General features: G+C 37.4%; 1 protein-coding gene across 4 annotated transcripts in view; it reads left to right on the top strand.

Moving 5' to 3' along the window:
- The window catches only part of LIFR (LIF receptor subunit alpha), a 114476-nt gene that overhangs the window by 64400 nt on the left and 38009 nt on the right, over positions 1 to 12067 (top strand). For all 4 annotated transcript variants that reach the window (XM_023216488.2, XM_026455963.1, XM_026455962.1 and 1 more), the window contains exon 5: positions 2971 to 3134. In XM_023216488.2, the coding sequence (XP_023072256.2) occupies positions 2971 to 3134 (164 nt within the window). The remainder of the gene's footprint in view (positions 1 to 2970; positions 3135 to 12067) is intronic.

Genomic DNA, 12067 nt, shown 5'->3' with positions numbered 1-12067 from the left:
GCTACTAAATAAAAGTATGAAAATTAAGTGTCTCTGGATCTAAAGATGCTTTTGAAATTACATAAAGCAAACAAGATTTTGTGTATATATACACACACAGAGAGAGTAAAGTTTGTACTTCCCTTGTGTAAGCATGAAAAATTCTTAAGATTTTTAATGTCTGCATTTCTTAAAATCACCTGAAAATTTGGGTCATTCTGAAGCAGAATAAATAACGTGGGTCCTGTAAAAAAGCTGGGAAAACTCTTACCTCCTGATGTCCTAAGGAAGCAAGAGCGTGTAGTTTATGGGTAAAGCTGAATTAGCATTAGAAGAAAATAAGAAAGACTTTCCTTAAATTTCTTCCCTATCTGAGTTTCTAGAAAGCAAGTTAGCATTGTCCTCACATACCTGTTTAGCACAAAATGAAGATGGTAGTTCATGGGAGCTTAGGGGAAACTTCCCTATATGCTATAAAGAAAAGAAAGGGAACAGTGGCTTTTTAAAATCCTTGTATTTGTAATTATGGCCATTACTGTCTTCAGCTTGAAATATTGGATATGACTTGTGTTTTTAAGAGTAGCCCACTGCTATTTAAATAAAATGTAAATTATGTGGACTTTTCAGGGAGAGAAGCACTTATGAGCATTGTCTTAGTACAGTACTCCCGTGTTTCATAAATTGCAAGTTACTACATCATGTGACATACTGAATCATTTGAAAGAAGAGCCATGTTCTTGGAAGCCTCTTGCTCTTTTCTGGTCACACTGGCACCCTGAACTTTCCCTGTCCTGGTGCTAAATTAACTTCTTACCTCTCTTTTGTCTTAATTTTTCCTTTTTCACAAGCAGCTGCCCACTTATAACCTCTTTATGAAGCCTACTCCACTGTCCTTATACAGCTATGTAACTGTTGACTTTGCTCTGTAGTTTAGACTATAAATCCACATGTTCTGTGTCCCGTACAGCCCTAAACACTTTACATAAATCCAGTATCAAACACTGTATAGGGCAAATTTTAGTTAAATCTATTTTTAAGAACTATTTTTAAGTTCCGAGATCAATGTGTATTGGTTTGTTCTGCCCTTTTTGTTGTTTAGCATATTCAGCTACTCTAGCCCTGCACTCTCCTGCAGTTTTGGGCTTACCATGACTAGATGTAATTGGTCCTTGAGCTTCTAGGATAGAAATGAGGCAAGAAAGGATGAGTCTATGGATTTCTTCTAACTCACCTTTACTTTACTGTTATTTGAGGAAGAAACATGGAAGAAAGTCCAAGTCTCTCTGATTCTCAAACCAGAAAGCCTACATTTTATAGAATGGAATGTGCTCATACCTTCTTTGTTTTCCATTGGTTCAAAATTTTCCATGATTTATCTACCGTTAGGGAGATTTAATGATTTTCAAGAATACATTACTCTTCATGCTACCTTTTTTAGTGTCCTGGATTCTCCCTAGGCGATGCCCAAACCTTTGAGCATGGATTTTTTTTATCTTTACCTTTTGTAATGCAGCTTCAGAGCCCACTGTACTCCTAAACTTCTTTCTCAGATATTAACAGTAGCCTCGCCAATGATTTTTCCACAGTCGTCTTCTATAAACTGTTCTATTTGGTCCAGATAACAACTATTTGTTTTTGTTTTGATGATCCTGGATTTTCTCTGGTTTCCTTCTGCTTCTAGGATTCCCTCTCTGGATTCATGTTGGTGTTTTTCGTTCCTCGAAGGTGTAATTGTCTATCGGCAGCCCCTAGAAGGAGCTTTGGCTGGTTTATATCTGTGTGTTCATGTTCTTTTCTTCCACTACACTCAGTGAGTTCCTTTTAAGTCTGCATCCACGGTTCTGACTCCATGGTATCTTCTTCCCCTGACACTTACTCATCCACAGCCAGGCTTCTGTGTCTCTTCACAGTGGCTCCCAATTCCTTTTGCTCCTCTTGCTGCTTTCTGAGCTAGAAACTTGAGAGAATATTGGTTGTTTCCCTTTTGTATTAGAATCAACCCTTTTTTTGTCTAATCTAGTCAGTTCTTTAAAATGTCCATGACATCTTTTCCATAGATGGCATCTTAGTTTATATCCTTGTTACTCTAGCCAGGATTGCTCCAGTGGTCTCCTAATTGGTCACCTTTTCACCTGTCTCAATCCCCCTCAGTCTGTGTTGCATACCACTGATAAAGGAACCTTTCTGACACACTTCTTACATCCTGCTACTTCTTACATCTTACAACCTGCTACTTCTGCAAGTAACCATTGACTTCTTAATTCAATGCCTTAGTCACTGAGACAATCCTGCTACTATTTAATGGTATCTAAAATCAGTAATGCCCATAGCATTTCTCAAGTGAGTGACATCCCCCAGCATGAGGGACTCTGACACCAGGAGATGCCTGAGACAGCAGCAGAGAAAACAGAGAGAAGCGTTTACCAAAACAAACTTTCTATATTTTGTCATTTTCTTAGGGCTAGCCTACAGCCATACAGAAGAAGCTTGTTTTCTTCTCTCTGATGTTGCCTACCTGTAGGTTCCTGACTAAATGACACTATAGTACTATAGAAACCTAGTTGCTGTTTGTATTAGAAAATGTGCTGTGGATTTGAAACAGCCAGCTAATAAATAATTTTCTTAAATTTGGCTGATTAAGTATTTGGAGCTACCTCTACAAATAAATAATATACTTGTTCCCCTTTTTCAGAAATTTGAGAGAATATTGGTTGTTTCCCTTTATCATTAGAACCAACCCTTCATTTCTTTGATCCAGTCCTTTCTTTGAAATGTCCATGACATTTTATCTTTTCCTTACATGGCATCTCAGTCCATGTCCTTTTTACTGCAGCCAGGATTACTAGGTTCTAGAATTTCCTTTTAAATCTTGATTGTTGATTTTTTGATCAAGAAGGAACAGAGTTTATAAGTAGTTGATTAGCAGAGTTACAGTATGAAAAATCATTACTTATTTTACTAAGTTTTCTCTCTTGTTTCCTTTTTTTAAAGCCTTAATTCCAGATACTCCAGAGATCTTGAATTTGTCTGCTGATTTCTCAACCTCTACATTATACCTAAAGTGGAATGACAGGGGTTCAGTTTTTCCACACCACTCAAATGTTATCTGGGAAATTAAAATTCTACGTAAAGAGAGTATGGAGCTCGTAAAATTAGTAAGTTTGAACGTAGATTTTCTTCCTATGACATTAAAGAAACTGAATACTTTTTTCTTTCAGGAAGTCTTAAGGTGATATCGGTGAACTTTTGGATTATTTAGGAAGTAAATCACATACCTTTCAGGGTTCATTAAAAACATCATGCATGATTTAAAAATCACTTGTTAATTATTAAAAGATGTGTAACCGTTATAGATAGCTTAGGAAATTAGGGGAGAAATAAGCCGTGATTCTACCATCTGAACATAGTAAGTACTGGTTTTGTGTATTCCTGTCTGGACTTGTTTATATGCATGTTTTTATGTAAATGAAAGTGTACATTTAATTTAGTGTATTATTTTACCTTTGTCTAATTTGTTTTTTTTTTTTTTTTTTTGAGATGGAGTCTAGCTCTGTCGCCCCAGGCTGGAGTGCAGTGGCACGATCTGGGCTCACTGCAAGCTCTGTCTCCCGGGTTCACGCCATTCTCCTGCCTCAGCCTCCCGAGTAGCTGGGACCACAGGCGCCCGCCACCATTCCCGGCTAATTTTTTATATATTTTTTTAGTAGAGACGGGGTTTCACCGTGTTAGCCAGGATGGTCTCGATTTCCTGACCTTGTGATCCGCCCGTCTTGGCTTCCCAAAGTGCTGGGATTACAGGCTTGAGCCACCGTGCCCAGCCTAATGTTTTAAAGCATATTTAGCCAGAGTTTAGCCGTAGAGCATTTTTAAATAAATCTATAAGCTCGAATTTATCAGTAAATGCTTTTTCTCTCTCTCGTTTTTTCAATCCTGTTTATGAATGACCTCTAAGGAGTCATGAACAACAGTTACGAAAAATTTGACAGCTGTTACATGCAAAAATGCTCGCTTTCAGCCTTTTACTCTTTTTCTTGATAGATCTGGAGTTTACTTAGTTACAGGTTTAAGAATTAGAAGACCATCTTGTGATTTTACAGTTTATTTGTTCAAGTTGCTCAAGTACATAGATTAGTAAAGATAATAAGAAAAGATTATTCTATATTTCATACTTTCTTATTGTTTCTCTTTGACAACCCATGTATTTCATTCCTAAAATAACGTTAGTCAGCTAGCACCTAGCCTATATGGGACAATAACCTGTTGCTTCTAGGCCACATACAAACCTGTATGGTGTGTTACTGTACTGAATAATGGAGGCAATTGTAATGATGGTAAGTATTTCTGTATCTGAATATAGAAAAGGTATGTTAAAATATGGTATAGAAGACTTTAAATGGAGGAGGGGCTTCAAGATGGCTGACTAGAGGCATCTTGTACTCACCTTCTCTACAACAAAGAAGCAAGATAGGGAGTAGTAGTCACACTTCAAATAGATCATCCTAGAGAGAGCATTGGGATTGAAGAAAAGTGACAGGAAGCACCTAAAGCAGGGAAGGGAGAAGAAAGTGAGGCAGCCAGCAGAACACCAGCAGTGGCTCCACTGCTAAAGTGTATTCCATGTGCCCAGAGTCCCCTGCCTGCGGCTGCTGAAGCACAAGTGGGGCGTGATGTGCCGCTGCTAAGGCTGAAGCATGAGGGAAGCGCAGACTGCAGCTGCTGAGACTAGAATGCAACGGAGTGAAGAGACAGTTTGTTGAATGGGAGAAAACATTTCCAAACTATTTGTCCAACAAAGGACTAATATCCAGAATCTACCGTGAACTAAAACAACTCAGCAATTAAAAAATTAATACTGCCATTGTAATGTGGGCAAAGGACATAAATAGACATTTCTCAAAAGAAGACATATGGACAACAGGTATATGAAAAAATGCAGCCACATCGCTACTTACCAGGGAAATACAAATTAAAACCACAGTCAAATTAACTCACTTCTGTTAGAATGGCTATTATTAAAAAGACAAAAAAACTTATATGTTGGTGAGGATGTGGAGCATGGGAAGCTCTTATACAATGTGATTGGGAATGTAAATTAGTACAACTACTATGGAAATCGGTATGGAGATACCTCAAAAAACTAAAAAGAGAACTTTTATAGGAATCCAGCAGTCCCACTTCTGGGTATCTGTCCAAAGGAAAAGAAATTAGTATATTAAAGGGTTACCTGAATTCACATGTTTATCATGGCACTATTCACAATAGAAAATACATGGAATCAACCTAAGTGTCCCTCAGTAGATGAGTGGATAAAGAAAATGTGATATATACACACAATGGAATTCTGTTTGGCCATAAAAAAAGAATGAAATCATGTCATCTTCAGCAACCAGGATGGAACTGGAGGCCACTATGCTAAGTGAAATAAGCCAGGCACAGAAAGATAAATATAATATGTTTTTACTCACTCATGGAGACTAAAAAAGCTGATCTCATGGAGGTAGAGATATTATTAATAATAGAATGATAAATACTAGAGGCTGAGAAGGGTGTGTTGGTGGGACAGGGGCAGGAAGAGAGGTTGGTGAATGGGTACAAATATACAGTTAGATAGAAGATATAAGTTCTAATGTTAGATAGCCAAGTAGGGTAACTGTAGTTAGCATCCATGTATTATATATTTCAAAGTAGCTAGAAGACTTGATATGTTCCCAACACATAGAAATGATGATACTCATAAGATAATGTACCCCAAATACCCTGACTTGATCATTACACATTCTCTACATGTAATCAATACTCACATGTATCCCATAAATACTGTGTATCAATAAAATGTTTAAAGAGATAAAAAAATGGTACACCTGTATAAGGCACTTACCGTGAATGGAGCTTGCAGGACTGAGTTTCTCTGGGTGAGTCAGTGAGTAAATGTGAGGGCCTAGGACATGACTCTTCACCACTGTAGTCTTTATAAACACAGTACAATTAGACCACACTAAATTTATAAAACTTTTTTTCTTTCTTTGGTAATAAATTAACCTTAGCTTACTGTAACTTTTTTACTTTAGAACTTTCAATTTTTAAAAAACTTTTTGACTCTTTTGTATTAACACTTAGCTTGAAACAAACACATTATACAGCTGTACAAAAATATTTTTATATCCTTACTCTATAAACTTGTTTGTATTTTTAAAAATTATTTTTCTTTAACTTTGTAAGCTTTTTTGTTAAGAACAAAGACAAAAACACACACATTAGCCTAGGCCTACACAGGGCCAGGATCGTCAGTGTAATAGTCTTCCACCTCCACATCTTGTCCCACTGGAAGGTCTTCGGGGCAGTAACATGTGTGGAGCTCTCATCTCCTCTGGTAACAAGGCCTTCTTCTGGAATCCCTCCTGAAAGACCTGCCTGAGGCTGTTTTACAGTTAACTTTTAAAAATGTGTAGGAGTACCCTCTAAAATAATGATAGAAAGTGTAGTACACTAGATACTTGCACCAGTTACATAGTCATTTATTATCATTATCAAGTATTGTGTACAGAGTACAATTACATGTGTTATACTCTTATACCAGCAGCACAGTAGGTTTGTTTATACCAGCATCACTACAGACACATGAGTAATATGTTGCACTATGACATTATGTTGGCTATGATGTCACTTGGTAATAGGAATTTTTCAGCTCCATTATAATCTTAAAGGACCACCATGGTATATGTGGTCCCACACTGACTGAAATATTGTTATATAGCACATTACTGTATACTTTGATTCGTTTTATCCTCACAACAGTCCCAGGGGGGTGATACTATTATTATTCCCATTTTACAGATGGTAACAGAGTCACAGGAAGACTTTTAAGTGGTGGAGTCAGGATTCCAACCCAGGCAGCTTGGTTTCCGAGTCTTCTCTTAACTGCTACAATTTATATTTTATAAGAAATATATATATTTTTAATTTAAAATGTCGTCCCCTTCCTTCTCACATATCCTACTTGAACCTACATTTCAAGACCCAGGTCAAATCCTACCCCTTATTTTATTTTATTTTATTTTATTTGTTTTGTTTTGTTTTGTTTTGTTTTTAGAGATAGGGTTCTGCTCTGTCACCTCGGCTGGAGTACAGTGGCATTATCATATAGCTGACTGCAGCCTGAAACTCCTAGGCTCAAGGGATACTCTTGCCTCAGTGTCCTGAGTAGCTGGGGCTACAGATGCATGCAGCTGTGCCCAACTTTTTTTTTTTTTTTTTTTTTTCATTTTTACTGGAGATGGGGTCTCACTTTTTTGCCCAGACTGCCTACTCCTTATTTTAAAACCCATCTTTTTTTTTTTTTTTTTGGAGTCAGAGTCTCACTCTGTTGCCCATGCTGGAGCGCAGTGGTGCAATCTCGGCTCACTGCAACCTCCACATCCCGAGTTCAAGCAATTCTCTTGCCTCAGCCTCCCCAGTAGCTGGGACTACAGGCACGAGCCACCACACCCTGCTAATTTTTTGTATTTTTAGTAGAGACGGGGTTTCACCTTGTTAGCCAGGGTAGTCTCCATCTCCTGACCTCATGATCCGCCCGCCTCGGCTTCCCAAAGTGCTGGAATTACAGGCATGAGCCACCGTGCCCGGCCTTAAAGCCCATCTTAATTCAGCCTACAAACTCTCACTTTTCTTGATTCTCATGGCAAGTCTTGTCTGTTAATCTAATTTGCAGCTAACTTTGATACAGCTCTACCAGTGCTGTCTTAAAGCTATTATTTATTTCAATTTATATTGCTTAACTTGTCATTATGGCCTAACATTTTACACTCTGAGTTACCACTTATGGGCTTAGGATAACTCCTCAAACCTCATTTTTATCATTGGTACAGTGGTAATATTTGCTCTAGGGTCTGCAAAGTAAATAGTATATCTGTAAAGCTGCTAAACAAATATTGTTTGTCACTATTCCCTTTAGGGATGAATCTTTTTTATTTATTTATTTATTTAATTTTGTAATTTTTTTATTACACTTTAAATTCTGGGATACATGTGCAAAACTGAAGGTTTGTTACATAGGTATGTATGTGCCATGGTGGTTTGCTGCATCATCTGCATTAGGTGTTTCTCCTAATGCTATCTTTCCCCTAGCCCCCCAATCCCTGACAGGCCCCAATGTGTGATGTCCCCCTCCCTGTGTCCATGTGTTCTCATTATTCAGCTCCCACTTATGAGCGAGAACATGCTGTGTTTGGTTTTCTGTTCCTGTGTTAGTTTGCCAAGAATGATGGCTTCCAGATTCATTCACATCCCTGCAAAGGACATGAACTCATCCTTTTTTATGGCTGCTTAGTATTCCATGATGTATATGTGCCACATTTTCTTTATCCAGTCTGTCATTGATGGGCATTTGGGTGGGTTCTAAGTCTTTGCTATTGTGAATAGTGCTGCAATAAACATATGTGTGCATGTGTCTTTATAGTAGAATGATCTATAATCCTTTGGGTATATAGCCAGTAATGGGATTGCTGGATCAAATGGTATTTCTGCTTCTAGATCCTCCTTGAGGAATCATCACACTGTCCTTCGCAATGGTTGAACTAATTTACCCTCGCACCGACAGTATAAAAGCATTCTTATTTCTCCATATCCTCTCCAGCATCTGTTGTTTCCAGACTTTTTAATGATCACCATTCTAACTGGCATGAGATGGTATCTCATTGTGGTTTTGATTTGCATTTCTCTAATGACAAGTGATGATGAGCTTTTGGTTATTGGCTACATAAATGTCTTCTTTTGAGAACTGTCTGTTCATATCCTTTGCCCACTTTTTGATGGGGTTGTTTGATTTTTTTCTTGTAAATTTGTTTAAGTTCCTTGTAGATTCTGGATATTAGCCCTTTGTCAGATGGATAGGGACAAGGCTTTTTTATTTTTAATGTAACTTGAGGAGGAACTAAGTAGAGAATACTAGAATTAAAGAGGGACACTCTGAAATGTGAGTGAAATCAGACTTAAATGAAGGGACTGTTATGCTGAAACCATATAGCTCATTCCTCAACATGCGTAAGTCAGCCAATGACAAGACAGTGATTCCCTACTTTTGGGAAAAAATTTGTTTAGGAAAATAATAGCAAGAAGCAATGAGAAAGAACACATTTCTTTAGAACTGTAAAGGGAAAATGCCCCAGAACATTTTTATTAATTGTATGTTATTAATGTCAGTATTTAAGACAAAATTGCTTGTGATCATTTTATTACGTTATAATTCTATTATTTTGTAATAAGGCTATTATTTTAAAATTTAAAAATCAAGAATGCTTTGCATTCATGTTTCATTTGTGAGGCACTGTCTGTGCATGGTCTCTGTGTCCAGCAGTGGGAGCTGTGTGCTGCGCACACCGGGAAGAGCTCACTAGGCACTGCTCCCCCCATACAAATACTCCTCCTTGACTTTCCCTGGAAACAACCTGTTTCAACTCTTTTAACTGATCCCTTTCATTATTTATCTTCATTTCTCCAAATAGCATGCTTATGTTGCTCTTTCTTGATAGCAGCCCCCCTCCCTTTTCTCCTGTCACCCCACCGCCTTATTTCTTTCTGCTCCTCCCTCTCACTCCTTCTCCCTGCAGCCTGCCATTTTCCTATCTTTTTCCAGTGGAATCTATGATAATTTTTGGTAGAACAGTATTCATCATTTGTATTATGGTCTATAAAAAAATCCACATTTTTTTGTACACTCCTTATATTATCTTGTTTTTTTGTTTATTTCTCTGCTTCATTACTTTAATCCTAAATTCTTTGCAGGCTGTGTAGATCTCCTTGCAATTTTCAAATATACTAAGTATTTTATCAGTTTTATCTTTGCGAATAAATCTCTCTGAGGGCCTTCTGACTGGCTTCCCAACCTTATTCACAGAAGGTTTCACGTAGACACTGATAATATTGTATAGCACAGAGTGTGGTAAAATAGCTGAGACCGCTTGTGGCCAGAGGCATCACAGAGGCTCCAGTAGCCTCAACCCCTACCGATCAGTTCTAGGTTTGAATGGATTAATACCTAGATACATTTATAGCTCACTCAAGATAGACCTCAGTGTCTTTCAGCACATTCCTTAGGAAGCTGTGGTCCAAGGGGTCTCCATCATCTAGGGTATTTCCTACAAGTTTGTCTTAAGATGGATCTTCTTTGTGCTAAATCTCCAGTTTTTCTCTTATTTCCTCATTTTTGTGGACGCATATGTACTTATCCCTTGATATCTTTTGGGGGATTGCTTCCAGACCTTCCTTAGATACCAGAATTCAAAGATGCTCAAATTCCTGATGTAAAACGGTGTAATGTTTGCATACAATCTACAGACATCTCCTGTATATTTTAAACCCTTTTTAGATTATTTGTAATACCTAATACAATGTAAACGTTGTGTAAGTAGTTGTTACACTGTATTGTTTAAGGAATAAGGACAAGAAATGTCTGCACATGTTTAGCACAGATGCAATTTTTTTTCCAAGTATTTTTGATCCACAGTTGGTTAACCCCACAGATGCGGAGCGATGAATAGAGGGAGCCAACTGTATTCCAGTAGTTACTTGCTATTGTAGATATTCTTTGCTGTCTATAACAGCTCACTTGCAAATATAATTTATTCTTTTAATTTAGTTATTTACAAATTTAAAAGCTCATCAATTACTAATACTGAGAAGTTGCAGAGGAACTGGAACTTTCATGTCATACGTTACTGGGCGGAGTGTAAAATGCTTACCAAGTGAATACGTGGAGATACCACATTTATGAAAATGTCTGTTCTGCACTCATGCATGATTACTAGTTTAACTGGGTAAGAATTATTGGTTGGGAAATTTTGTCAAGATTTTGAAGGTATGATTCCATTGTTTCTTAGTGTGGATCTATCTTTATCTGTTGTGCTAGACACTCATTGGGCTCCTGTCAGTCTAAAAACGCATGTGTGTCAGTTTGAGAATTTCTTGTTTTATTTCTTTGATTTGTCCTTCTCTTTTCTCCTTTTTTTTTTTTTTTTTAGAACTTCTGTTCTTCGTGAACCTACCACAATAATCCTCTGATTGTTTTTATCTTTCTTGTTTTCTATGTATTTTCTATTTTCTGAGAAATTTCTTCTAAACTGAATTTTGCATCTTGCTATTGAATTTCTATTCATATGTTTATTAATTTATAGAAGATCCTTTCTTTGAAAGGATTTTTTTAATGTATATAGTTTTTGTTTCATGGATGCAATATCTTATCTCTGAGGATGCTAATGATTAAAATTTTTTTTCTACATGCCCTGTTTCCTTACATTTTTTTCTTTTTCTTTTCTTTTTGGTTATTGACTTTCATATTAGAATTTCTTGTACACTTTCTGGTCATCCTGATTGCTGCTCATAGTTAAGTGAGGGGCTCTTAAAAATTTTTTTTAATCTAATTGGAACTTTGGTTTCTCTGGATAGGACTGGTTGATGAGGGCCCTCCCTCTCGAGTGATGAGGATGGGCTATGCAGGTGGCAAACGCCAAATTGTATTTTAGGTATTTTATCTTGAGCTGTTCATGTGACTCAGAAAAGTTCATTTAGACTATTACCTGGTGAGGATTAATCTGGCAAACCAGTATCCTGCGAGCTGAGCAGAGGAAGAAGGCATAGGTTAGCAATCCCCCTGTTTTTGGAATGATAGTCCCTATTTTCATCTCTTCCTAAAATTCTTCAAAGATATTCTGTTTTACTCTTCCAGAACATAAATCTTTATTCTTCTGCCAAGGTAAACAAAGGTAGTCCTTCGATAGCATGGAGTATGGGAGGGGATCTGGGTAGCCAACATATCTTCAAATGACTTTCAAGCAGTCCTGCTGTTTTGAGCTCTTAATTTCCAGGGGAGCCTGGGACAGCCACTCACTGAGCCCTTTGGTGTTTCTGTAATAGAAACAAGCTGGTTTCCTGTATTTCCCATTGGATGCTTAAGATTGCGTTTTCTCAGGTCTTATACATCAGTTACCATTATCCATTTGCTTTCCAGCTTCCAGATTTTAGTGATGTTGCTTTATCTCCTGTCTTTTGTCTTTGTCCAATCACACCTTTTAAAAAAATCTGTTTACTCCTACTT

The sequence above is a fragment of the Piliocolobus tephrosceles genome, chromosome 4 (genome assembly GCF_002776525.5).
Source record: "Piliocolobus tephrosceles isolate RC106 chromosome 4, ASM277652v3, whole genome shotgun sequence".
Classification (NCBI taxonomy): Eukaryota; Metazoa; Chordata; class Mammalia; order Primates; family Cercopithecidae; genus Piliocolobus; species Piliocolobus tephrosceles.
Note: the sequence above shows the minus strand (reverse complement) of the source record. Positions and strands in the feature narration are given on the sequence as shown.